The 27735-nt window shown below is 36.9% G+C and overlaps 1 protein-coding gene across 1 annotated transcript in view; it reads left to right on the top strand.

The window, feature by feature from the left end:
* The window catches only part of PPP1R13B (protein phosphatase 1 regulatory subunit 13B), a 43222-nt gene extending 16264 nt beyond the window's left edge, over window positions 1-26958 (top strand). Inside the window, exons 4-16 of the mRNA XM_054400017.1 lie at window positions 8636-8737; window positions 9673-9847; window positions 10232-10428; window positions 11917-12057; window positions 12912-13092; window positions 18141-18310; window positions 19090-19591; window positions 20132-20898; window positions 22399-22536; window positions 22615-22748; window positions 23477-23643; window positions 24479-24678; window positions 25572-26958. Of these exons, the coding sequence (XP_054255992.1) occupies window positions 8636-8737; window positions 9673-9847; window positions 10232-10428; window positions 11917-12057; window positions 12912-13092; window positions 18141-18310; window positions 19090-19591; window positions 20132-20898; window positions 22399-22536; window positions 22615-22748; window positions 23477-23643; window positions 24479-24678; window positions 25572-25613 (2916 nt within the window). The 3' untranslated portion in view covers window positions 25614-26958. The remainder of the gene's footprint in view (window positions 1-8635; window positions 8738-9672; window positions 9848-10231; window positions 10429-11916; window positions 12058-12911; window positions 13093-18140; window positions 18311-19089; window positions 19592-20131; window positions 20899-22398; window positions 22537-22614; window positions 22749-23476; window positions 23644-24478; window positions 24679-25571) is intronic.
* The last annotated feature ends 777 nt before the right edge of the window (window positions 26959-27735 follow it).

The raw sequence follows: 27735 nt of genomic DNA, 5'->3' as shown, positions 1-27735 counted from the left end.
CAGAGCATTTCATATTGATAAAGAATTTGGGGAAACCTTTATTTCATATGGAATAAGATTTTAAAATGTCCTACCTTCTATTGATTGCACTGAGCCAAAATGCATTGCAGGAACTCCCAAGATGTTGGCAGTTAATGATTTGGCTTGTTCAAAGCAAACAGTTAAACAATTAGTATAGACAGAAGTAACAGAAACATGGAGTTAAAACACGTTGAAGCAACACCAATGTTTACAGCCAGTAGGCAATGCTTCAAAATAAAGATGTGCTCTCTTACAGTTACGTGGGGAAAGAGCAGGCAGGTAATTAATTACTTCTCAAAATTTGTTAGTTTTACTAAAGTCAATAAAGCTATGCTTAAGATTCCTCTAGCTGTTCCCAAGTGTCTGCCAGACAGTAGTATTTACGTGAGTTCCAGATACTACCTTCCTGTATTTCAGAAGTGATTTTGTAAGTGGCTTATTCCATATGTAGCAGATACTCAACGTATTCTTAAATCCATTTCTAATTTTGACAATCTATTTTAACATTGTTTGATTTTTCTGAAGTTCTGCCTTTTCTTTGCTGTTCCATACAAAATAAAGGACAGCCCCACTTGTGAGATTTCTAAGAAAGCAATGTGGGAAACCAGTAAATCTAGAGTCTATGGCTTAACACTGAATGAACTTTAAATGTTTCATTATCAAGAGTGGCTTATTACCATCAGCAAGTTGGAGAAATTGCTAACAAAGTAGTGTTGTTTGAGACATCTTAAGATTTTTATCAAATAGATATAATGTGTGATTTTTTTCAGCAAATTATGGTACAATTGAAGTGTGTTTATTCTAAGAAATTTTAATGTACTTATTTGCACAACCAAAACAACAATGTTATTATAAATGTCCAAATAAAGTTACCAGATTCCTTTTGTAATGTTAATTTCATGATTATTTGATTACCAGGAGACAGCACATGCTAGGTGTATTTTCCTTTAATTCCCAGTATTCTGGGTGCCTTTTCTGGGTTTAATTATCTTGTTCATTTCCATTAAGCTAAAAAGGGAACATACTATTGTCATTGGATTCTTTAAAATGGATTTCTGCTATCGGCATATTTCTGACCCAATTAAAAAATACAAGGCAGAGCTGTGGGAAAAAGCCATTAAACTGGAAACAGTGTCGTCCATGTTGAGCTCAGCAAAGACTCTATTTTAGTTTAAATAAAACCAGTTATTTTCTTTTTTCTTTTTATAGCTTTGTATGTATTTTCACATGATATTTTCAAGTTGTCTTTGTTGTGCTTGTCACTAGGATGAGGTTTTATGGGAAATGTGGTCAAAATCTATTAAAATTCTTAAATTTGATGATATATATGGTCGATACGTTTCAGAAACGTAATGAGGTCAGAATCAGCAATCTTCACCAGGTGTTCTGTCCTGTGTTCTCTCATAGCTCTCAGCACAAGGAGGCTACATACATTTCATGTAAAACCTGTTTGATACAGATCTGGTATAATACTTTCCTGCATCTTCCATCTGTTTTCCCCATCACTACTGTTCTGCTGAGGACAGGTGCCTAAGGTGTGTGCTGGCTGTTTTCACCAGGGGCCTTTAAAGCTATCTTACCAACTGGGCTAGTTAAAGCATCTCCTAAATTATGTAACTTTGAATGTTGTTTAAGCGAGAAAAGTTAGACATGTCTGGTGGGCTTCTGCTGCACATGTCCAAGTTAGCATGGGAAAATTGGGAAATCTTTTGCTAGACTAAGTAGGCAAAGCAAGACGTTACTTTCTTTCCTGCTATCACAATTTAATAGTTGTGCAGCTGGAGATGTAGCTCTTCCTTGGCTGCAAATGTGAAACAGAGGAAAGTGCAGGGATGGCCCACTGGGGTTGGAGCTCTTTGTCAGGGCCCTGATCCTGGTCAGGAGTTCACTGGCTGGGAAACAGTCTGGTGTACCTTTGTTCATTTTTATAGTTGTCAATCTGCTTCATTCTGGGAAGAAACTTGTGTATGTAATACCCTTTACTCCTTTGGTCCACATGCTTGTATACCCAGACATGTCAGTTCTGTTTTTGTCATGTAGTTACGTAGATTCCTGAAGTATAACAGTTCTATAACAATAAATTCTGGATCTGGAGGCAAGTTTTTGTCTTCCTTCATTTACTCCTGGAAGGAACAGCATCTTAAAATTACTGCTTTATGTGCAGTAAAACTAGAATATTTACTTTGCATGTCTCTGTAGGAATTTTAAGCCTTCTGAGGTGCAACTTGCAGTACCTTTCTGGCCTTTGCTGTCCTCCCTGTTAGGCTATTGAAGATGGTGTTTTATTTCACCCATTGCAAAGTTGTATGCTTTGTTAATTGAATCCCCCATGGAGGAGTGAATTCTTTAAATCATGAGCCCAAAGGGAATGTTTCTTGGATTTCTTTCTTACAGTTTCTGTGTCTAATTCATTACTCAGCTTTGTCCTCAGTCTGTGTTTTTTTGGAAGATTCAAGTTTTGTTTTTATGGTATGTGCTCCCCTAGCCCCAGCATCTCTAGCCTCTGATATGCTAGTGTTTTCCCAACTTTCATAAAGAGTGGATATTTTTTAACATTTATTGTGTTTGATAATATGGTTACCTTTACCATTACAATTTTTTTTTCAGGGGAGGGGTGTAGAGAACGTCAGAGGAGGAATGTTTTCCTTTGTTTTTGTTTGTTTGTTTTTGTTGGTTAGGGTATTTTTTTGTTTGTTTTTGTTTTTAGCTAAGAAGGCCATTTTGCCAAAATGTTCCTTATGTGTTCCACAGTTTTAGAGGAGTAGCCTATGAAAAGAACAATGTGGCTGGGTTGCATGTGGGGTATATACTCCATTATGTTCACTAGTTGCTTTGTACTGGATTGTCAGTAAATTAGTGGGTGGTTGAAAGTAGTGGGATACAAGCAGATAAAACTTTCTGGGTAGCCTTTTGGATGGCCAAAGTCAGAACCAGCCATTCTGGGCTACCAAGGCAGAAGCCAAGGCACAGACTTTCTCACCTCCCTGAAGCTGGTTGATTACTGTTTTTTCTAGGTTATATTGGACCTGAGCAAGTGGTGCTTTAACCTCAGAATCATCGCTGACTGTGACAAGGGAAGGGTGGACTGAAGTACTGAAAGTAGTAAATGAGGAAGTAAGAATAGAGGTGACGGATGTGAATGATAGGAAGAATACTAGAAAACACGTGACAAAGAGTTCATTGCCCATGATTCATTGTACAGGAACACACACAGAAGAAGATGGAGCTTGGCCAGTTTCAGGAAGCTTGATGCACTTGAACCCTATACTTTCCAGTGCTGGGCGTTGAGAAGGGAACTCAAGAACAGTGTGGGAGATGGGTGTGAACACCTGTCTTAAAAAGAAGGAAGAAATAGATAGGGTAAGTTGATGATGGTGACTCATGCAAACCTAGAAAAAGGTCCAAAGAGTTAGCATGCAGGAAATGACTGGTAAATTCTTGTACTGTTCTGGTGTTCATTTCCAATTAATTGGTTACCTTATGCCTTGTGCTGACTATTTGAGTGGCTGGATGTTGCTGAATCATAGAATGATATGAATTTGAAGGGACCTCTGGACTGGAGATCATCTAGTCTAACATCCCTGACAGAGCAGGTTGCACAGGGCATGCGTCCAGGTAGGCTGTGAATGATTCTAGAGATGGAGATCCCACCACATCTCTGGGCAGCCCAGTGTTCCACCAACCTCAAAGTAAAGAAGTTTCTTCCTCATGCTTAGATGGAACCTCCTGTGTTCAAGTTTGTTGAATACAGGAAGTTACCTCTTGTCCTGTCACTGGGCCCCACTGAAAAAAGACTGGCCCCATTTTCCTGACATCCACCCTTTAAGTATTTATAAACATCGGTAAAATCCTCCCTCAGTCTTTGCCAGGCTAAAATGCCCAAGTCCCTCAGCCTTGTTTTTCATAAGACAGATGTTCTGAGCCTAAAGATGAGATTGCCAGTTGTAAAGCTTTTAATAATTGTTGTTTTCCTTTAAAACTCTTATTTCTGAAATCATAACAGTCTCAGGCATGGGTTTGGTATGTATTTCATGATTATTTTCAAAGTTACTTTCTGTTCTGTACTTTCTATTGCAAACTTAGAAAATCATCCTAAATAAGTATTTTCGTGGCTTAGCCATGGAGGAAAAGAAATGCATAAAATCAGACCACATCCTAATTACAATCTTGAAGAAAATATATTTTAAAAGATCAGTCTCATGGGTTTTTTATTTTAATATTGACATAATCAGATTCCTCTTAGAAAATAGTTTTTTGATGGGAGTAAAAGAAAAAACCTCTGGAATATGCTCCGATTGCTTGCACATCTTGCCTAGCGTATGCTTTGCTTGTCAAAGAAATATTTTGAGTTCGGGTGCAATTTTTCATGTACTATTGTGGATTGCCAATGAGTAAGCCTTTTCATAACAGCTCAGCAGCATGTGGACTGAGGAGTTCGTGATGATAAACAGAACAGCATTGTGTGAGGGTAGAAAGAGAGGAAGGAGGAACAAGAAAATGAATTTTCAGAGTGACAAGACTAATGTGTAGAATTAAATATTAAAGGAGATTCCTTTTCTTAATTAAATGCCTAACTTATGACTTGTTTTGAGGCAGCTTAAAAACTGGTTCCCAAACTATTTAATTACTACTCTACCATTCATCTCACCTGTCTCAAAAATATTAATCATCAAATGGTAAAATATTAGCTTGTAGTAGGGGAGTCATGTCGGAAGCTGAAACTCCAGTTCATTATGAACTCCGTCTCTCATCATGACCTTTTAAAGTGCATGCTAAACAAATAACTACATTTTTTAAAAGATTCTTGTCAATATTAAGGAATTAGGGAATATAGGTGTAAAGTATTCTTGTCTGTATGAGACATAGGTAATACTTGCTTAGTTGCCCAATAGTGCAGTGCTTGCTCTGTGGCATTTCATTTAGGAGTTCATCTCTATGTGTAAATGCTCCTGTGAATCAATGAAAAGAAATTTACAGTTCAGCAGAACTGTCTGCTTTGATGTATCACCATGTAGCAAATGAATCTGTGGAATCTGGAGGAGTAGATACTTGTAGTGGCTTTTTAGTACCTCCTTCAGTTCTGTAGGAGGCAGGTTTCTCTTGCTGCAGGAGAAAGGAGGAGGTCTGGACCTTAAATGTGATAGGCTCATGTTTGTTATTAGAGGTGAGTGACTTCATGGGCGAAATTGTTAATAACTAGTATGAACAGCACAAACTTAAGAGTCTGAGAAACCAACAACCTCATTAAAGAACAGCGTAAATGCAGCACTCTCTTTGCCTGGCATAACCTGAGGTTCTGAAGAAGGACCGAGACTGACTTTTCTCAGTGGTGGCATTTGCATACAGATTATTATAAGGAGACTCAAGTAATACAAAATGCTCTGGACAAATTGATTCAACTAGATCTTGGCAAGAGAAAGATTCAGCGTTTTTCATGCTGTTTGAAAAATGATGCTGTGCTGTTTTGGAGACAAATCACCATCTGAAAATAATTGACTTGGTGTTGAAGAGGAATTCTGCTTGGTCTGTTCACTGCTTTTGCCATGTGGATGAAAAAGAACAAACAGCAAGTGAAGTTACAGGTTTAAAAGTTTGTTTCCTCAGCTGCTTCCTCTTTTCTTTCCTAAGTGTAGCATAGTTATTTTAAGTGAAAGGGACACTTGCTGGTATTCAGCAGAGAGGTAAACATTAAGAGGTTTCTCAGAGAGTCTTTATATTTAAATGGTTTATTATCACTGTTTCCTATGTTTTTGTGCTTTGCCATGTATAAAAGGTTTTTAGACATTGCACTTCCTAAATAGAATGTTTTACAGTGGTTAATAGCTTCTTCAGGGAAAAGATAATATTTGCATTAATCTTACTAATCTTCTGTATTTTACATAATAAAAAAGTAATGCAGTACTTTTTTCAGGCATTGTGATACATACTTTCAAATATGCTTATTTAAAGGAGTAAAAATTCTGAACTTTTGGATCAAACTGGGTTTTTGTTTCCGGTGTTTTTACAAATTAGTTACTTCTTGTCATTTTGCATTCCAGGTTACATTTTCATTTAGAAAATCTGTAATTTTCAGTTATTAAAATGGCTTTTTTACCTTGAAATATGCACAACTCCCAAGCAGATAGCACTTTATGCATCTGGATATTTTTAACAAGGTTTCTTAGCAGAATGAAATATCTCTCTATTTCTTGGACAGGGTTGTACTAAAAATTAATACTGGATATAGAATGGGCTATCAATGTTGTTAACTTAAACTGATGACCAAAGCAGGAAGGAGGGAAGCATTGAGAACACTTTGAATAGTCTGATGCAAGTTGTGTGTTTTTTGGAAGCGTGTATGAGTATTGAGAAAATCGTACAAATTCACAAACGCTCCTTTTTCACATTTAAAATCAGTGATCCTGAGGAAAGCCTTCAAGCCCATTTTAAGAATTACCTACAGAGGTGTAGATTTTTCTGCCAGAAGGTCATGCCAAAGGAAGTCAGCAGAGCCTGCACATGTTTTGGGAGCAGCATCTGTTTTATCTTTTGTTTGCTTTTCCCAAATGAGGACATTTTGGTTTTTGGATGGCACTTGGAAAAGCTTCATTGCTTTCTTACCCAATTAGTGCCGTTCAGTCTGTAATTAATAATAAAATGTCTCTCTTTGACTTATTAGCTGGTAGCCACAAGTGTGTGTAAGTTATTTGGTGTAAAAGAATATTGTGTAGGACTTTTGTCTGTCATAAGTCATACTAACAAAAAAAAGTATACAATACTAAGTTCAATTGTTTGGGGTTTTTCGTTGGTTGGATGGTTGGTTTAATTACAGCCAACTGTAATTAAATATATAATCTGGGATTGGGGTTTTTGTTGTTGTGGGTTTTTTTTAATTCTCTGCTATAAATAGTTTTCATTATTGTCAACTATTAAAAGGAGTTTTGGTTGTAGTATCCAGAGAATCCAAAGAATTATAATTTTGCTCCATCATTTATTCAGTAGGAAATGTTCAAAGAGGGACAATAACTTTTTCTAAAAATGTTAGTCTGACATGTCTATATCAGGTGTCTAAAATTTAACATTAGTGTTTGAATCTGGCTTACTTCTGTGACTGAACTTGAGGTGCATATCTTACCTGAATGCAGAAACAAACTATTCAAAGTGTACATGTTAGACAAAATCACTACAGGACTGCACTGGAAGGTAGTATGGTGGGCCCAGAAAAGCAGAGCAGCTAAATCAGCTTTCTTCTGGGATCACGTTCGATCAGATCCACAATCTGATGCTTGATTGATTGAACTGGGGAGGTGCTTGGTGCAGGGGTCCTTTTTTTTTTTTTTTAACATCTGTGAAACGCTTAGAATTCACCCCATTTTGTAAACATTAATTTGAAAGAGTTTTATCTAGCAATATATAAAAAACATTCTCTTTTCTTTTTCAGCAGTATTGACTATATTGTTGATAGGAAGTGATGTAGTTTTAGTTTGGTTTACCCATAATGTAGTCATGTAGTTTGGTGAAAATACTATAGTGCATTATTACAATGCATTAGTCTAGCTTTTACATTGAGATGTTGGGGAATTCTGAGCTTCCTAGCTTTCTAGCATAAATTTTCAAATGCTGGTATTTTCCTTCTGTGCAAATTCTGAAATTGGTGTTATATTGTACAATTCTAAGGTTGTGGGTTTTGGTTTTCTGAGTAGCCAAGCAGGTATTTGGCAAGTGTCAACTTCTGAAATTTGTCTTGTTACACTGCACTTTTTCTTGTGATTGCACAGGAAAAAATGTGGTTGAAATGAAGTAAATTAATGTATAGATTTAAATTATATTTGTTGCTAGAAAAATGAATGTACTGAAACAATGCATTCATTTGAAAAACACAAGTAATACTTGGTCTCACACATTGTCACAGCATTATACAAATTCTAAATAATTTTCAGTAATTGCCTGTCTAATTTTGTAAATGATTTGTTAGTTTTCAAATCCAAAAGGAATGATAAAGCCCTGCTTAATATCTTGCCTCTTCAATCTAACTTCACACAGTAAAAGCTACTTATGCAAAGGGGACCAATTTTACCTTTCTTCACTTTGTACACACTGCTTTTCATAGATTCTTACCTCAGAAGTTCCAGTCAGCCAGGAAACTTCACCATCTTTGGATGTGAGCTTAGTGACAGTTCTTATGTAGTCTTGCCTCGTGATAGGTAAACAATGCTAACCACCAGTTAAAGCTGCTTAGGCAGGAACACTGAAAATCCTACTGCTTAAAATCCCTGCTTGCATGTGTGTTCCTATATGTGCCATACCAGTACTGTGTGCCAGTTCTATAGATGATCTTCATAAAGCAGTGTTAACTGTAGTAGAAGGGCTTTTTTCTCTTGTCTATTTTGTCTCTTAGTGTTTTCCTCTTTCATCTGCTTTTCCACTTTTTATTTTTTCTGTCCTTGGTATCTGCATGGTCTGTGTTCTTTCTTTCTGCTCTGAGGATTCTTCCTCTTTCATGTGTGTCCATTATTATTCTTCATCTGAAGACTGTGGAGGAGCCTTCAGCCTTCCTAAACCTAGAGGTTTAGCTTCTATTGTTAGAACACTTGATATACATAAACACATTAATGTAACATTTTGTGTTCTGCAGGTTGGCAATCCACGTGTTGAGCTTACTCTTTCTGAACTTCAGGATATGGCTGCCCGACAACAGCAGCAGATTGAAAATCAGCAGCAAATGTTGGTTGCTAAGGTAATAATTATATACAGATCATAACAAATACAAAATCTCTTCAACATACACAAGCATGGATATGGAAAAACACACTAGTTCACGCTACTTAAGATCAAGAAACAGCTTGAGAAATACATTGTTTTACCAAGTTAATCTAGGCAATGTACAACGTTTTAGTATAAATAACACTAACAACCTATGTCAAACCAAGTCATGTGTCTTTATAAAAATATTGCTAGGTTTTAGTTGTCTCTTTTGTGAGGCCTACTTCAGTAGCTCATTCGCTCCAGTATAATAATGGTGTGAGATGAGAATATGCCCACTTTGGATATATATTAAGGTATTATGTTTCCAAAGTCTCTGTGATGTAAGAATCCTAAATATGTTTTCGGAGTAGGGGGTGGGTTTAATGTTTTTGACATTGTTGTAATGTTAACCTATCAGTTCTGTGGTTCTTTCTTGATGGAAATCATGTAGAAATAGAAACATTTTCCTTGTGTGCCCAGCAGACGGACTGTTACTTAGAAATGGAACATTATTGTACAGTAGGTCATCTTGTTTAAATTGGTCTGTTGGACATATTTTGTCTTCTTTGGGAAGGTGGATAACAGTGTTGGGAATTTATTTTGCAACAGCAGGAAAAGTCTTAGTAATGCCTGAAAACAAATGCCAGAGGATGCTTCACAGATGTGTTTTGAGTGTTCAGGCTGAAGTTGTGTTTGCACATATATGAAAATTTACTTGGTCTAAAAAATCTTGACTCTTTGCTTGAAGACAGATTTGTTAAGTTAAAGTTAAGAATTTTTCTAGGAAGACTGATACATATTTTAACTAGAAACAACTTCTTCTGTTTTCTGGAAGTAAAAAACTCCATTGATCATAGTGATGGGCTTTTCTAGATTAACTTGTTATTTAATAAATGGTACCTCTTGTGTAAAACCTCATATTGTCAGGAACAACGTTTGCGTTACCTGAAGCAGCAAGAACGTCGTCAGCAGCAGTCTGTTTCTGAGAGTGAAAAGCTTCAAAAACTTAAAGAACGTGTTGAAACCCAGGAGACAAAGCTGAAAAAAATCCGTGCCATGAGAGGACAAGTGGACTACAGCAAGATCATGAATGGCAATCTGTGTATGTGGAATTTTTAAGTAATTTATTTAATTAACTATTCACTGCATTACTAGCAAGTAATGCTACATTGTTAGTCGGTGTAGCACTTAAACAGAATTTGAGTTATAATGTGTTTTTTTTTTTTCTTACAGAGAGTGTTGCTTCTATGAAATTTGTGTGTGACGTAACTTTTCGTTTAATATAGTCAGGCATAAAGTCAGAATTATTCTCTATTAGGGAATACTCTGTTAGAAAATTCCCTGCACATCAATATTTTTATTAGTGCATTCATATCCTAGGTTTCAAACTAGCATTTTTTAAGTTATCAATACCTGTAGAATTAAAATACTAACAACTTCTGCTTTACTTAGTTGGTTTTTGTTATTTTGATCTTGTTAATTTTAGCAACTGAAATTGAGCATATAAGTGCCATGTTCCAAGAAAAGCAGCAGGAGCTACAGGCTGCAGTGTTAAAAGTGGATCAACTTACTCAGCAACTGGAAGATTTAAGGAAAGGGAAACTGAATGGGTTTCAGTCTTACAATGGACAAATGACAGGACCAGCAGCAGTAGAATTAAAAAAGTTGTATCAAGAGCTACAGGTAAGAAACAGATACTATTTGGATGATAGCTACAGATATTAAAAGTTGTGTTATTGCTCTTACAGGTGGACATTTGGTTCTGTGACTTCTCATAAAATTAACATATTGGATGCTGTTAATGGGAGAGGCTGTAGTTAACATATAACCCTCTTTAAAACAGAATTTCATTATCTTTGCAACTATTTTTGTTTCTTGTGCACATAATGACGCAAAGCTTGCAAGAGTTCTGAAAAGCATTCTTTAGCTCCTAATACTGAAATGCTGAACATCAACATAATCCAGCATTTGTTTTGATTTCTCTTAAAATACAGATTAAAAAAAAAATCGTGCCAGTATTTTTCTGTTTTGCAGCAGTGGATGCAGCAAACTCACTTAGATGTCATCTTAACTTGGAAACATGACTGAACAATGAATAAAAGTACATTTTAAATTGTGAAAGCACAGCTATAATGTCTAAGCTGCACTGTGTTCACTGCAATATATATTGCACTGTAGCTGCAATATATTCATAACTGTATTCCCTGTATCACTATCGTATATCTTCCTCCAAGAAGACTGTTACATCTGAAATGTAGTTCTCACATGAGTAATTAAATATCTTCCATTTCTTTATATGATCCTGTACAATGTGCAAATTAATCCATCACCTCTTCATGAATTTGGAATAAACACTTTCCACTTTCCCCATTTTTACAAGGCATATCTGCCTCTCAAGTATTTCTGAGTGTAAAGATACTCAATAGAGTAAGATTTCTCTCTTGTGCTTCACACCGATCCCTTCCATGTTAAGAGAAGTTTTCTTCAACTTTTTTTGCATGTAACATTATCCTGAAAATTGGAACACTGAGACAGTACTGTCAAGAGTTACTGAGGGTATGAAAATATGCCAATGGGAAAGCAAGAGAAATAACTATAAAATCTGTCATGGTTGGTTTAAACTATAAAGGTAATCCATCTCCTAAACTACTGGACCTGCTGTCAAGGTTTCATTTTAATCCCCATGTAGATAGGAAAATATGTGCTCAGACTCTGCACTACCAATTCAGTTAACCTCCCATCCAGGCATCAGGAAGTTTCATGTGGCACTGGAAGCAGAATCAATAGCATAATTTCTGTGACAAGTTTTGTATCGCTGAGTCAAAGTACCTTGGTCAAACATAACTTTTAACAAGCATTTTCTATGGCTTAATTTTTCACAGCGGCATTCGGTTCTGAAATTTCTTTCAACCCATTTACAATATTTAGGATTCAGTCTGCCTGTATTTAATGAGTATAATAGGTATCCACTAGTTTATTACGACATTCTTCTGCTGTTTTAAGAGTTGTTCATGGTTACGAATGTTAATTTGACATGCCATGTGGAAGCATAACATTAGAGACATCAGAACAAGTTGCTGATGCAAGTTGCTTAGGGTTTTTTAACACTTGACAACAGACAGAAGGAAGTAACTGACCGAACAGTTTGTTGTGGTTTGTTTTGCTTTTAAGATTCGTAACAGGCTTAACCAGGAGCAGAACTCCAAGCTTCAGCAGCAGAAAGAGCTCTTAAACAAACGCAATATGGAGGTGGCTATGATGGACAAGCGAATTAATGAGCTGCGTGAACGACTGTACAAGAAAAAAGTTGAGGCACGTCAAAAAGAAAACATTCCTGTAAGATAAACTGTTAAAAGGGCCACACTTTAGTTTATCAAGAGCCTATAAGAACTACATAGAATCTCACTTTTCCCAGCTGAGTAATACAATTTCATCTAAAGATCCTATTTTAAAAGTTGCAGGCCTCATAAAACTAGTTTAAGGTTTTCCATAGATAGCAAAAAAAGTCAGACAGAATGTGTATCCTTTTCTTTTAATTTGTGGCACAGACCATACGATACTAAAAATTGCAGTAGTTGCTATTTCTAGGAAGGAAAATGTGACACTGGGCTGTGTTTCAAAGCATGAATGCATAAAAATTTTGGCACTTAGGAAATATTGATCTTCCAGTGTGGAAAACTGATAAAAATATAAATGGTCTAATAAAAATGTAAATGGTCTGATAAAGTTGGTCTTAACAGTTGTCTGGACTTTGAAATCACTTGCACAGCAGACCATTTGTGTAAGGATTAGAGACTGATTCTGGATTTCCGTATGTATTCCTCGCTGGAGGTATTGATTAAGAAAAGAAAAAACAACATACATAGTTGATCATTTAAGAACTCAGTCCATTTGCTTCAGAAAGGCACAGTGCTAGAGACTTTACACAGATAAAGGTTTCTACAAGAAATGGATGTGCTGTGGCTGAGAAGTTTAATTTATGAGGTGTTGATTTGTACCTTCTACTTTTTCTTTTTTTTTTCTTTAGAGGCATGGAGTATTACTTAATAATTAAGGAACTTTAGCTACAGTGCATGGCTCCAGATAATTAAAACTAGATCTCCTGTTTGTGCACAAATGCCTAGATTAAATGGAAGTTCACGTTTCAATTTGCCTGACTTTTTTAGCTGAATCGAATTAATGGAACTTCATCACCCCAGTCATCCTTGAGTGCTTCAGGAAGAGTGGCAGCAGTAGGACCTTACATTCAAGTTCCAAGTGCTGGCACTTACGCTGTGCCAGTAGATCCAGTTAAACCACAGTCTCTCACCATTGCTTCTAGCTCATCACATGGAAGATCAAAATCTGGTAAGCACTTAAGTGTGGTGTTTATTAATACACATGGCTTGGAAAGGAGTAATCTTCGGAAACCCACTGTTGGCATAATCTCTGTAGTGGAAGACACCAGTTTTAGATGTCTTGATAATGTTCTATGAATTGAACATTAGTCATTCAATATGAGGTGGTTTTGCCTCTTTCCATGATTTTTTTCTTAGGAGACTGAGCGTGCTCCTTCACAAATTCTGTATTCTATCTGTAATAGCTGTTCAATTAAGCCGTGTGTTTCAATATAACAATGACATCAACTTTGACAAACTATATTAAAAAACAGCAATGTACAATGTGTTGCTTTTTGTCAAGTAAAGCAAAGCTAGTGAGTAAATGAAAAATAATGTTACTTCTCAGAAGGAGACTAAATAGGAAAATAGAATAAATGTATGGAAAGCTTTTTGCTCCAAGACATGAAAATTTGTGGTGCTCAAAGCATTTCTGAAATGGAGTAACTTCAGCATTGATGCTGTTTCCTTGTCTCTCCCTTTATTAATGAAGGAGCTGCCCCTCCAGAGTTATTCCCCAGAACTTGATGTCTGAACTTGGCGCCTTGTGTCCCATAATTAATAATTCTGTCCAGATTATAAAATAGAATCGTTATTATTGTTGCTGCTGTTACTGTTATTAATAACAATAGTTTACATTGGAAATTGAAGGAAGCAGTTCATGACATTTGTACCTTAAGTTCTGATTGTGGTGAAGTTCACCTCTCTTCTCACATCTTAGCAAAATCAGAATTCTAGAGGAATGGTTAGCTAGAAAAACATGCATAAGGCAAATAAGAATGCACAATGCCATAGGTCTAACCAGGGGACTTGGTTTATATGGTCTCCTAGAAGAGATCTAAAACAGAGGTAAGCAATGACCACTAGACCAAAGCTTCTGCAATATTCACATATGTTTCAGTACTTAAAACTGAATACTCTGGCAAAGCTTGCAGGATGCTTCCAAATGGGAAGAAGGGAAGACATCACCATCTGTATGGGAAAGAATGACAAATGCCCCTTCAAAATACCAGGACAGGATGCAAAACTATACAAACATAACTTAGAAACCTCAGTGTTTTCTATTGATATTAGTGATTTAACAATGCCTTTAGTTTAACTGAAAATTTGTACAAACTCACCACTGTGGTTTTATGGAAAAATCTTAAGGGAGAAATGACTTGATTGCGGGGTGAAGTGAAACAGTTTTGTTTTCAGATGTGGATTCCTTCTCCACATATGGGAAAGGACAACTTATAACCTTTAAGTTCTCCAACCAAAAATAAGTGTTTTGGAAATAACAGCCTCAGAAGAGATACATAACCACTTCTAGACCTACTGCAGGTTACAAGATCTCGAAATGAGAACTTTCTGATTTCAGAAAAGTAGTTGTTTTACCTTAGGGGATTGACTTTGTGTTTATTACTCCTAATATACTTGAATAAAGACCTGTAAGATAGATTTATTTATGTAAGAAGAAGCTTATATGCCCTCAGGAAGAAAAGAAAATGAGATTTTTTTTTTTTTCAACTGTCATGCTTTTGTTTCTCATTATCTGAGTGTTCCTGTTCTGATTTCTTCATTGTCATTGTTATAATTTTTCCACCACTTTTTTTCTTTCTTTTTCTGTGTAACTGGATCTGCCTTGATGTGTCCGGTAGAAACAGACTGTGGGTGTGTGAAAAAATCTCCAGACACCTGGAAGGTTTCTGATTTAGACATAATAGTGGACCCTATTCTGTCACCTCCCACTTCTCTTCAGTCTGCTGTTCACAATGTCATCCGCCTGGCACCTACTCTCTTTGACACCCAGCACTGTGAGTCCGTAGAAGATCTCTGGCTAGCTAAGAACTCAGTTTTTAATATGGTCATCTGGGCTCTTGCATACAGATGCATATTAAACAGCATCTTTAGAACTTGTGTTGTGGTCTGGCATGCAGAAGATGCTGTTAAAATGTAAAATTGTTGAGAAGTTGCTTTTCATCTTTGAAGGAAACAGATTTCCAGCAAATTCATCCCTGGAGTACTTGTAGGGTACTAGGGATGAGTTTCCTTCATTGAAAAAAACTTGAAATTTTCTAGTTGTTATTAGAAGATTTATGGCAATCACCAAAGCATATTTTAGTGTATCTCAGATTAAATAGATTTATTACACACAGGTTTAGCCTGAGTTACTTTTTGGGAAATGGCCCCAGAGTTGGGATAAAAATCTCCCTCTGTCCAAGTCAATAGCAAGAATATTGCTGACTTCTACTAAAATGTTATACTTGCTGTGCGCTTCAGTTGCTATAGTAAGTATCCTGGATCCAGACCTACAAAAGTGTTTAGGTTAAGTCAGAGAAAACACACAAAACCTTTTGTCTGCATGTCTCACTGTCTTATTTATGTAAATGCAAAATGGACATGGACTGGTGGGAGTTGAAATACACTGGATGTTAGATAGTTCACAGGTGGCAGAGAAAAGGGTACACGTGGAAGAGAAAATGAAGCCATTTAACTGAAATGGCAGTGGGGTGGCTGAAAGCAGGAGCTAGTGAGGGCTTGTTGGAAGGGTGTTGCCATCAGATGGGCAAGAGTGTCTGGGACCTGTTCAGTCTAACCAAAGATAGCAGAAGGCACTGTTTGGCTGCCTCCTCTTGGCACATATTGCGCAGGCTCTGGCACCATACACTGCAGTTGCAGATTGCAACAGTCACTTAGTTAAGTGCTTGAGATTCAGCTTGGGTTGTGGGAGTATGTGAGAAGTGCACTCATAAAAAACACATGGCAGTTGGCAAGTCTGCCAGGTTGTAATAGGAAGGCCAGGAAGGTGAGAACAGTTACATTCTGATGTTTATGTAAGTAGAATGAAACCGAGAACTTAGAGGAGAGAGATTCTGAATTTACTTCCAGTTTGTCATCTCAGAATCTGGGGATGAACGTGCTAATAATTGGAATTCAAAGGATTACAAAAAATGTTTGCATAACTGTCTTTCTGATAGAAGAGAATGGGCTTGTGTCTGCAGGTAAGATAATTAAATTTTTCAGGATTTTGGCTGTTTTTCCTGTAAGTGCTTTCTTAATAGCTAAGCTTATGGCAACAATGCTTTCATATTTAGCACGAATCAATTGTAACACCTTTAATGATCTTCAGAACAAAAGTTTTACTGAATTATAACCTTACTAGAGTTAGAGAACATCCTGTGTATTCTGTACATTGAACGTTATTTAAATAGGTACTTGGAAAATTTGCCATTATTTAGGGTCAAAGTATTCAGACAGTCATCTCTTTTAGTCTTGCCCTTGATAAACAGAGGATTAAAACCAAAACCAAACAAAAAACCCATCGTGCAGTTCTTGGCTGTTGCCAGTGCTAAAACCACGCCTCATTACTTCCTGCAGTTTGCAAGTGTGAAAAGTGATTTCTGGACTTTGTACTATATTCTCAGTGTAAAAATATGCAAGTGTTAACACTGTTTAAATGACAAAACACAAAAAAAAATCATCTCACTTCTATGTAATTAATTATCTCTCAGAATTCAAACACAGTTGATCTGAATTTGAAAAGTTAATATTAAGGAATGATCTCCACATATAATGAAAAAGTAATTACTGTGGTAACTTAACTGCAGAGGTATAACTTTTTTCTCACTTAAAACTGATATTAACAACCTTATAAATAGGTTTATGAGCTAATGGAGTGAATTTGCACTCATAATGAAAATACTGGGTGGTAATTTTAGAGAAATCTCCAGGTTGTCACTTCCATGGAGGGTAAGAAAAATGATACTTAACAAAGAGGACAATGCTTTTGTATATAGAGTGGTCACGTTCGATTGACTGTAATTACAATGCTCCCGTGTTGCTGCTTCTGCTATACTAGATAGAGGATGGCAAAGAATTCTAGAAGTAGCCTTGCAGATTCTGTTCTCTAGGGGCTTAAAATGGAAATAAAATGGTAAACTTGGCCATTAAATATCTGATTTTCATTTAATGTTGCCTTACTTTGGGGTCCAGAAATCTTCATAAATCTACACACACGCAACCCCCATCTCCATTTTAGTTGTTATCCTCTAGAAGAGTTAGTTATGTGCTACATGTCACCCTTACTGATGCTGAGTGCTTCACTAAGATAATTACAAGCGATAGATAAGGAGAAATGATCTCTGGTCTCCCTAGAGTAAGAGAAACCTGAGGTTTAATCTTTAAAGGCAAAGCAAAGCCTTAGGATCTACCTGGGGATCTATTTAGTTACTATAAAGCAGATCTAATTATCAGGCTAGTTAAACTCTTTTTCTTAGTTGGAGGACAGAAACTAAATATCCTTATGCAGTTAATAAAATAATGTATCAACATATCTAGGACTTCATTATGAATTTGCTGCCTCAGTTTATGTGCAGCTGGATGTCATTTTTTGCATATGATGAAGATAAAAGCCCATGACATATGTCTAGACATTGAGAGCTGAAGTTGTCAGCTGACTTTATAATTTGTTTAGAATTGCCCCAGAGATTTAACTTTAATCAGGTGAGTATGTTGAAGAAAAACAAAAGGTAAGTTAGCCACCACTTCCAGCAAAGGAATCTTGTTCCACCTCATTGTTGAAATGAGTTTTTACATCCTGTTATGAGTGAACGAATCTGGTAACCATAGCTTAGATTTGCAGTTAAGTCCACTCAGAGCTTACATAGACTTAACAGTGTCTCTTCACAGTACGAAAAGTAGTATGTTGATGAAGTGTTTCTGTAAGGACTTTTGTTCTGAACTTGTTTGCCTTCTAATAGTAGAATATGCAATGCTCAAATCAAAATTGTAACTACGTTTTTTCTGTAAAAATTTTCAATATGATTTGAATGTCAGAGAATAATAACTACAATTATTCTATGCGGTGCTTGGGCTTTCAGTATTGATTTCTGAATCTAACATTAATAGTGATTTATCTATTCCTAGAATCAAATTAATCCTGTTGGAATCTAAGCTGTTCCATTTCATATGTTGTTTTGCTTGTTTACAGTGGTGATGTGGCTTATCTTAAACACAGTATTTTTGTCTGTTTTATAGCTAATGATGGAAATTGGCCAATACTTAAACAGAGTTCAGCCCCTGTGGTGAAACCCCCTCAGATCTCCAACACAGACTGGAAAGAATCAAGTATGGATACTGCTTTAAAACAAGGAACTATATCCAGCCAGCCCTTGCCAACTTCAGTGCTAGGAAGTACTGATAAGCTGGTGGGTTTCATCTGTGATGTATTTATAGATGTTTTGCTGAAATTATGAACTTTCGACTTCCATAGCAGAGCTCCATTCAGTTACATACACATTCAGTTTCTCTGCTGCTATTTGTGTTCCTCCTGTTACTTCCTGGTTTTATCACATTACAATTTTTTTTTCAACTTCGGTTTGTATTCCTTCCTGTTCTTCTATGTATCTGCTCCCCTTTTTTCTCTCCCTTTGTGTCTCCTAATCATCTCCCCCACCTTCTGATTTTTATAATTCAAATCTTCATTACTCTTTCATCCCTTGGTGTGGTTTATCACTTTTCCAGTGCACTCAAAAATCTCACCAAAAAGAGTCATTAAATCCATCCTTGAATCCACTGGTGGTGTTCTGATACTTTATGATTTAAGACTGTAATCTTTAAAGAATAAGAACCTTGTCTGTAAATAGTGTTGATACACTCTGTTACCACACTCTATATTATCAAATACATTATCAACTAGCTGCTGAGATCCAGAACCTGGAACAAGTTATTCAGGCTTTGAAAGTATGCAGATAGCTTTGGATTCATATTAATGTGTTGTATCTGAAGATGCCTTTAAACAGTGGTCTCTGCCTGATGTATGATGATGTCTTGTGATAAATTCAGGCATAATCATACCTAATGATTAAGGAGCCCAAATAGGCTCCTTTGCTGTCACAGGTGATGATTAGTATGTTTTGAGGAATATTCTCACTCACAAGTATTTTACTTAACTAAATGGTATACACTCTTCATTATTCTTACATAGGGTCTTGATCTGGGGAAGGTGCCACCAACGGTTCCTGGTGTAAGCAAGCAGTTGCCTCAAAACTATGGGACCTATCCAAGCCCAGTTCCCTTAGGAACAGGCTCTACAAATTCCCTAGAAAGGAGGAAGGATGGCAGCCTGCCCAGACCTGGCACCAGTATAACAAATCGGCAAAGACCTGTCCCACTTCCACCACCAAGCAATGTTCATCAGCCCAGCTCTTCACAGCAGATTCAGCAGAGAATTTCTGTACCTCCCAGCCCTACGTATCAACCGCCTGGTCCCCCCTTGTTTCCTGGAGGAGATGGCAGGCCAGAACTCCCTTTAACTGTGGCAATCAGACCTTTTCTAGCTGATAAAGGATCAAGACCTCAGTCTCCCAGAAAAGGGCCACAGACAGTGAACTCCAGTTCCATCTACTCAATGTATCTCCAGCAAGCAACACCACCAAAGAATTATCAACAGGCTGTATATAATACCTTAAATAAATCAGTAAAAGCAGGTAGAATATATTTTATTTTTTCCTCTTGAAATAGGTTGTTAAGATCTGCTTATGGAGCTTAGTTTACTTTCTGTATCAGTTTGAAAAACTTGTCTAAATCTGTGAGAAAAGCAAAGATATTTTTATGTATGCAGCAATGTCAGAAAAATTATACATTTTTCTGTATCGTAATGATAAATGATACATAATGATTTTTTGGGGGGTGATAAATAAGCATACATTCAGTTACCTTTTGTTTAAAACAAGATGCAATTAGAACAGTACAGTCTGAATACTCTACCAGTACTTTCAGAAACAAGTTGAAAAAACAGTGTCTAGAGAGTTTTTCTCCTCTTGCTCTTTCCTCATGAAAGAGGAAAAACATTCTGAATGTTGTAAGCAGCACTATCACCAACAGGTAAGTATTTCTTCTGCTTTAACAGGCTCCAATATAATTTTTTTTTCTTACTGTATTACTGTCACACAAGTAGCAACAGAGACATATGTGGTTTATTTGCAAATAAACAGTTCTTCACTGTTTTCCATCTTTCTGTTCCTCAGTTTATGGAAAACCTGTATTACAATCTGGTTCGACTTCTCCCTCACCCTTGCCATTCCTTCATGGTTCTTTGCCTGCCCAGACTTCCTCACAGCCACAATCTCAGCCTCAGACCGAGGTCTCTGAAAAAGATCAAGAACTGGAAAATGCTCCACCACCCAGTGAAAACAGCAATGTGGAAAACATTCCTCGTCCTCTCAGTCCTACTAAACTCACACCTATTGTGCATTCACCCCTACGATATCAAAGTGATGCTGACCTTGAAGCTCTGAGAAGAAAATTAGCCAATGCCCCTAGGCCATTAAAGAAGCGTAGTTCTATCACTGAACCAGAAGGCCCAAGTGGACCAAATATACAAAAATTATTGTATCAGCGCTTCAATACTCTTGCTGGAGGAATCGAAAGTGCTCCTTTTTATCAGCCAAGCAATCCACAGGACTTCATAGGCATCTTAGCAGACGTTGATAATGGTAACACTAGTACCAATGGCAATATTGAAGAACCTATTTCTGTGCAACCTACAGTTCCTCTTCCTGATGAGCCACCCCCTTCATCAGATGCTAATGATAATGAATTACCTTCTCCTGCTACTGAGGAACTGATAAGCACTGAAACAACAAATCAAACATCTGAGACAACTGAAGATAACAACAACAATCCTGCTATAGTTCCTTCAACTGAACAGTCACCCAGTCCCACGCCTGAAGTCAGTTCTCCAGTAGAAGATGAAGCTCCTCTGCCACCTGCTGTCCCTCCTCCACTTCCTCCAGTAAGTAACAAAGCAAAAAGACATTTTTGAGAACTATGGAATTAGCTGGAAGGTGGTAAGCTTCTGTTAAATGTTATGTTTGTGCTTCAAGCTTTATGACACTGAAAGAAAACCACAGGGGCTTCAAGAACTGATGGATCAGTCTCTTATCACTGTAGCTGTTTAACAAGGAAAATATCCTTACAGGCAACAGGAAGTTGTGTATGTACTTTAGAACTTTTTTAGGGATATACTCTTAAAGAACTAATTCTGGAATCTGAGAAACCATTAAAAATATGTTTTGTCATTTTCTCAGGCCTACTAAGGTGTCTGTATGGAACTAAGTGTGAGAGCTATGCCAATGGGAAGCTTTTTAATTTGAAAGCAATCTGAAGTAACTGTTCTGGACAAGTGTACCCCTGTTCCCCTCTCAGCACAGAGATGCAAGGCCAGGGCTAACACTAGCAGCAACACAGCTGACTTGTTTCAGCAGAAATGTTTTTCTAATGCGCTTGTCACACAATTTGAATTGCTTTCTAACTCCCTCCTTCAGCTGCACCAAAATCTTTTAAATACTTGTCACCACCAAAACCTACATATGGAGAATTGAAAACAGGGAGGAAACTGAACTTTATTCTTTGTTGTTGATACGACTCACTTTAATATTGGTTTCAAAGACTTATCTCCGTCTGATTCGCATAGGGACCTTGCATTTGTCTTAAAATGTGACTGCAGTGTACAGAAGGCCTTGTGTGCATTTTCCATGAGCACAAGTGGGCTAGGATACTTCTGGTAGAATGGAGTATGTTAGCTACAGATGCTACTCATACTGCAAGAGGTTTATTTTCCAAACTGAAATAGCCATACTAAACAGGAGCATAAATGAAAATTGATCTTACACTGGTAGAGAACCAAAAGCATTCTATAAAAGCACATGTGAATGTTCCAATTACTCTCAAAACACATTTAAGTGTTTCACATCTTGAGAATGCTGCTTCTGATAACACCAGCTAAAATGTGACATAAATAGCTTCATGTCCTGTACTTTTCTTTCACACAGCACAACTTGTAACTTGTCAGTACTGACCTAGAGCAAATACTTTTGCTAATTCAAGGCAAAGATTCCTCTTAGTAGAGTGACACTCAGGCTTAACTGCATCATGCTTTCTAGTTTAAGGAAAAGTTTTGAGTGTCTCAGACAAACCACCAGAAACAATTCAGCTCATATTAAATACAATGAAGATAGTGATGCTCAAAGACCATTCAGTTAAGTACTTCATTCCTTGTACTTGCTGTCTTTAATTAGAAGCTTCTAAATTTTATTGGCATGCTTCTTCATTTTTAAACTAAGACATAGTAGGATACCAAGCACTTTATTTAGAGACTTTATAACAGAAACATTTGCATAGTTCTAATTACCATTTAAGGAAATTGAGATTCCTAATCTAGTTAAAAAGTTGCTGAAACGTGTAATTCTTATGCAGCCTGAAATTACGCCTTCCAACCTTCATCTCTCCTCAGACAAAACGTACCAACTTGAAGAAACCAAACTCAGAAAGAACAGGCCATGGTTTGAGAGTAAAGTTCAATCCACTGGCCCTCCTCCTTGATGCTTCTTTGGAGGGAGAATTTGATCTTGTACAACGAATCATATATGAGGTGAGCTTCTAAACAACAGCAAGCTCTTTAATTATTTAGGGGGGTAAAAAATGCTGAACTAATTTATGCTTTCAATAGGTTGATGATCCCAGTAAACCAAATGATGAAGGAATTACGCCTTTGCATAATGCAGTGTGTGCAGGTCATCACCACATTGTGAAGTTCCTGCTTGATTTTGGTGTAAATGTAAATGCAGCAGATAGCGATGGGTGGTAAGTGTCAAGATTTTAAACTCAGCATGTGAGAGAAACACCGTTTTGATGCACATTCAAAATTCAGTCGAGACCTGTTTTGGGAGTAATTTCTTTCTCCCTTATCCCCAGCAAATGAGCACTTTCCAGTCTGTAGGTGCTGACAGACTCAAATGCAAGGTTATGCTGTGCTCAACTCACGTGCAAGAATGCTTAAATTGTAAAGCATGGAACGTTTCTGGTTTTACTTAGTGGTATAGTTGCATTTCTTGTTCAGGTGCTGAAATAATTAAACTGTAAATATCAAATAACAAAAGTCAAAAAAGTTTTATCTTCATATAACCTACAAGATTTTTGTGTTCTTGAAGGATCTAGCCTTATGGGTAGTTGTAGCACTTCTGAAGCACTTCAAGGGCATGTGAAACCCCCCTGTGCTCATCTGTTTCACCCTCACCTTTGTTTTACATTTCAAATTTCCTCATAACAGAAAATAATATCCTTTTACACCCAGCAACTTTGTAAGCTACAAAAATTGACATTTTTGCTAACATGTATTTCATAGAGTTTGGCTTTACTGAAGTCAAATCCTGCTCCAGTTGCTTAACAGGTTTGACGCAATGCATACATTTACTATAATAATAAAGAACAATTTCCTTTTAAAACAGACAGGCTGAACTCTATACTGCCAGACAAAATAGTTGAAATACATAGAAGATCTTTTTCATCTATATATTTTTGCTCTATTCCAGGACACCCTTGCATTGTGCTGCTTCTTGCAATAGTGTTCATCTGTGTAAACTACTGGTAGAATCTGGGGCAGCTATTTTTGCTTCAACTATAAGTGATATAGAAACTGCTGCAGACAAGTGTGAAGAGATGGAAGAAGGTTATATCCAGTGTTCTCAGTTCTTGTATGGTAAGCTGTGACACTGCTTTACAAACTTCTCTAGTTTTTGTAAAACTCATCCTTTTTTGTTTCTCTGATCACTAAATGTCTGCTTAGGCCGCAGGCTTGACAACACTGTGTATCACCTACATGATCTTTCAAAATGCTAAAAACAGAATAGTCTTTTCATTATTATGCTGCTCATAGTCCTTCTGTCCTCTGATTACTTCACAGGCTCCTTCTAATATTACAGATTTTTAAAGTTTTAATTGGCTTAATCTCAAGGAAGTGCTTCCATGGGGAAGTTTTGACAGTAACAGTGAATTGTCAAGTATCTTAAGAGAGATAGTCTAACTTCCAGATGCCCACATAATTAACTTACAGACTGCATTTCATTACTGAAATACATTTTGTAAGAAAAGTACCTTCATGGACACATTTGTGCTTTACATCAGAGGATATAAGCTTTATTAAGGCTCTGTATACCTGACACCGGGATCTGCAAAAGCCTCCAGTACTACTACATAAGGAGCCCTCCTGTGCCACATACACAGTTCTATAAAGCTGCTTTGCTCAAACGTTTGTAAAACAACTTTTATCCTCATTTGAGTAAAAGATTGTAAAGTTTGTATTGCACATATAATAAAAGCCTCGTGCTCTATAGTGGTTTTAAAATATTCTGTAAAATTGGGTTTTATCATGCAGTTAAACGTTTGAAAGCCTTTCATCATGGAAGTGATGAAAAGAGTTCATGAAATTTTATCAATAATAGAACAATGTTTAGGACCTGTGTCTGTACTGTAATGCCTGACAGGGAAAAATACAGTGTTTTACCTTCTGTTGTGTTCTCTTTGTTGTTAAACAGGAGTGCAGGAGAAGTTGGGTGTGATGAATAAAGGTGTGGTATATGCGCTGTGGGATTATGAAGCCCAGAATAATGATGAGTTGTCATTCCATGAGGGTGATGCCATTACTATTCTAAGACGCAAGGATGACAATGAAACAGAGTGGTGGTGGGCCCGCCTCAATGACAAAGAAGGCTATGTGCCTAAAAATCTTCTTGGGGTAAGTTCTGATTTACTTTACCTCCTCTTTTTAACTGCTTCCTGAAGTGGCAACAAAATGGATCTTTGGTAAGAATCCCTCTATGCTTCATCTGGAAACAATGCTATAAAGTAGTGCAAAGCACATTATCCTTACTCTCTCTGACCTCTGTGTCATGTAAACAAAAAGGAGAGGCTATGCTTAGGAGATCAGTGCTGGTTTTTATTTGGCAAGTTAATATATTTAATATAGCTTAGTCTTTAATGTTTTATTTTTCTTCTCTGTTGGTTAAAATACAGGGCACCTACTAAATGTAGTAACGCTATTAGGCAGCTCAAAGCTTTGGCCCAGTAAGTTCTTTAAAAAGTTTTTTTAATACCTCTCACAAGATACAGAACATACAGCTATGTACAAATGTAAAACCAGGAAGCACCTTGAAGATGACAAATGTAGGCAAATCATTCGTGCTGCTCTCAGTCAAACAACACTGCTGTCATGAGAGACCAGGAATGTGCTACCAAATGGAGAGATGAAGATGACAAACTGCATAAGAAATTCTTACAGAGCAGGAAATTAGCTCTCTTTAGGGCTCGACAGGGAATTCTTGTACTCACATAAAAGCATCCTTTGGTCCAGCCTCAGATCATAAGCTGACTGAAGCAAGTCCTTTTCAGAGTAGTAGTTCAGCTGCTGTTCGCAGGACTAAGTCAGCCCTTGGCCTCCTATTGCTTCTGGTTTAGTTTTTCCAGAAGTTAACCCAAAAACATGCTGTGACTTGCAAAAACCTCAACCCTCAAAACATTTCATCACCCATGCTTTGTTTATAAGCACCCCTTGGTTATAATTAAATTGATTTATAATTAACTTGATTTATCAGCCATGCAAAACCTAACTTTTTTTTTCTGGTTTTACAGTTATATCCACGAATAAAACCTAGACAGCGAACCCTTGCTTGAAGTCAGTTGTACAACAGTGCAATACCGTGCTGGTAACTGGAAACATACACTGGAGCCACCATTTTTGATCATTTCACACAGAGAAATAAAACTATGCTGTTTAGTTTTAATGGTGCTTTCTCTTGTTAAATGGACAGCATCCACAGTTTTCAAGATCTGCAGTTTGTAAATGAGGATCGTTTTTATATGACCCACCACTGATGAGAGCGATACCTCCACTACCAACAGTGTTGCACCATCATCTAAAGCAGTGTTTTAAGTTAAAGTTCCACGGTAGGAGCTTTCTTGTGTTAAATGTTCAGCGGTGTAATTTGAAGAGTGCAGATACGCTGTCCAGTTTGCTCCATCCCACAGTAATTCTCCCACATCAGGATTTTGGACGTTATATTTGATACCAGTGAATATTAAGTTCTCATTACTGATCGACTCCTTGGGTTCTAGGACACAAGATCTTCACTTATTACATGCATAACTAAGTAGTCACCAAAGCTTGATGAAGGCCAGGATTTTAAGCGGTAACATTACTGTGCACTTAAATCCTAGCCTAGGCAACTCCAACAAAAGCTTTACATAGTCTAGCATCTAGTATTATTTGCGTTTAGCATCAAGCTAGAGAAACAACAAAACATTATTTGTACACTTCTCAAAACCCCTACACAATATTTCACTTGGTGTTTTATTTTCTCATTATTCAGCCTACAGCACCAGTGTTACCTCTGCTCACATAAAGGTTCCCCTGCTCATCACCGGAGCTTGTCCTTCCTGGACAAAACAGTTAGTACTGAACTTGCAGCAGCTTAAGGGATTTGTATGTCTGGATGGATGAAAGTGCAATAGTTGAAAAGGGTAAGAGTCTGGTAAGGGTTATACTGTGTAATCTGAAATCTGCCTGAGTCACTCTAGAAGAAGACATGAAGGACTGAAGTAAAAAGAGGTTTGTGTAGATGCTAGGTCAAGGAGAAGAAAGAAAAAAGGTTCAGAGAAGGATTTAAGAAAGGCTATAGTTTATTTGAGGACAGTTTCTGTGGTTCTTGGCAGCCTCCATCTGTTGCCAAGGCAAGTTATGCAATAACCAATTCCACTACATTGTAGTTTAAAGGAAAAAAAGGCACTTCACTGGAATTTTAATTGTACATGATTATATATACCAGAAGTATATTTTTAATTTCCCATTTTAAGTTTTAGCCATATTTCTTGTAACTCTCTCCCACCTAACAGTATGCAATTTGATTAATTCTTCATGTACAAGTTCTGTGTATAATTTATACATCCATTTCTGCAGTGCTGTAACTTGCTTTTACCACAGGTTAGCATTAACTGTATATATTGTGGTGAAAAGTGAAAGGGTATTATTGTTGAAGAATTTGCTACATGAATGTGATGATTTCAAGAGCCTATGATACACTAATTCAGAGAACATGTAAATGTCCACAATAAAGTACTGCTAAGGCATGGCTGCATCCTTCAGTATTTTTATACAGGTGGCCACAGTGGCTTGGCCTTTCATCACAGTCTACCTGAAAAGACTAATTGTAGCTTGCTGTGTTCTCTCTGGTAACTGAAGCTTCCTCATTGCTTCACCAGCTGCACAGAAAATTACTCACCACACAATTTTGGAACCTTCTTACACCAGTATTCCAACTGTGACAAATTAGTACTTGTCTAGAAAAGCTCTCAAGCTGACAACTGAGCCTCCTGTGCTTGTTCATTCATTTTTTACCAGCATAAGACAGAGGGCAGAAAGACAGTTGGCTCAGCATGTGCAGCCAGAGAATTCATCCCGAGAACTGAACAAGTTATCACACTTAGAACTAAAATTAGGGTGCTGTTTAAAATAAAGTCAGATTTAGTTCAGAGAGGAGAGACTACAGTAGCCATGATTAAAGAGGTTATATATTGTGAAATTGAGTGTCATCTCATTTTTTTTAAAATAAGTGAATTAATTTATTCATTTGTACATTAAATTGTGTACAGTTTCAGACAGTATTACAGTTAGATTAACAAAAACTAATTACTAAAAATAAAATACAAAACTAAAAATTATTTTGGAAGTTTATTTATTACAGAAGTTAAGTTTCAAGGTCATGGAAATCCAGTTTGGTGGTTATTTGGTGAACTATTT

The sequence above is a fragment of the Indicator indicator genome, chromosome 4 (genome assembly GCF_027791375.1).
Source record: "Indicator indicator isolate 239-I01 chromosome 4, UM_Iind_1.1, whole genome shotgun sequence".
NCBI classification, from domain to species: domain Eukaryota; kingdom Metazoa; phylum Chordata; class Aves; order Piciformes; family Indicatoridae; genus Indicator; species Indicator indicator.
This window is presented reverse-complemented; position numbering and strand designations above follow the sequence as displayed.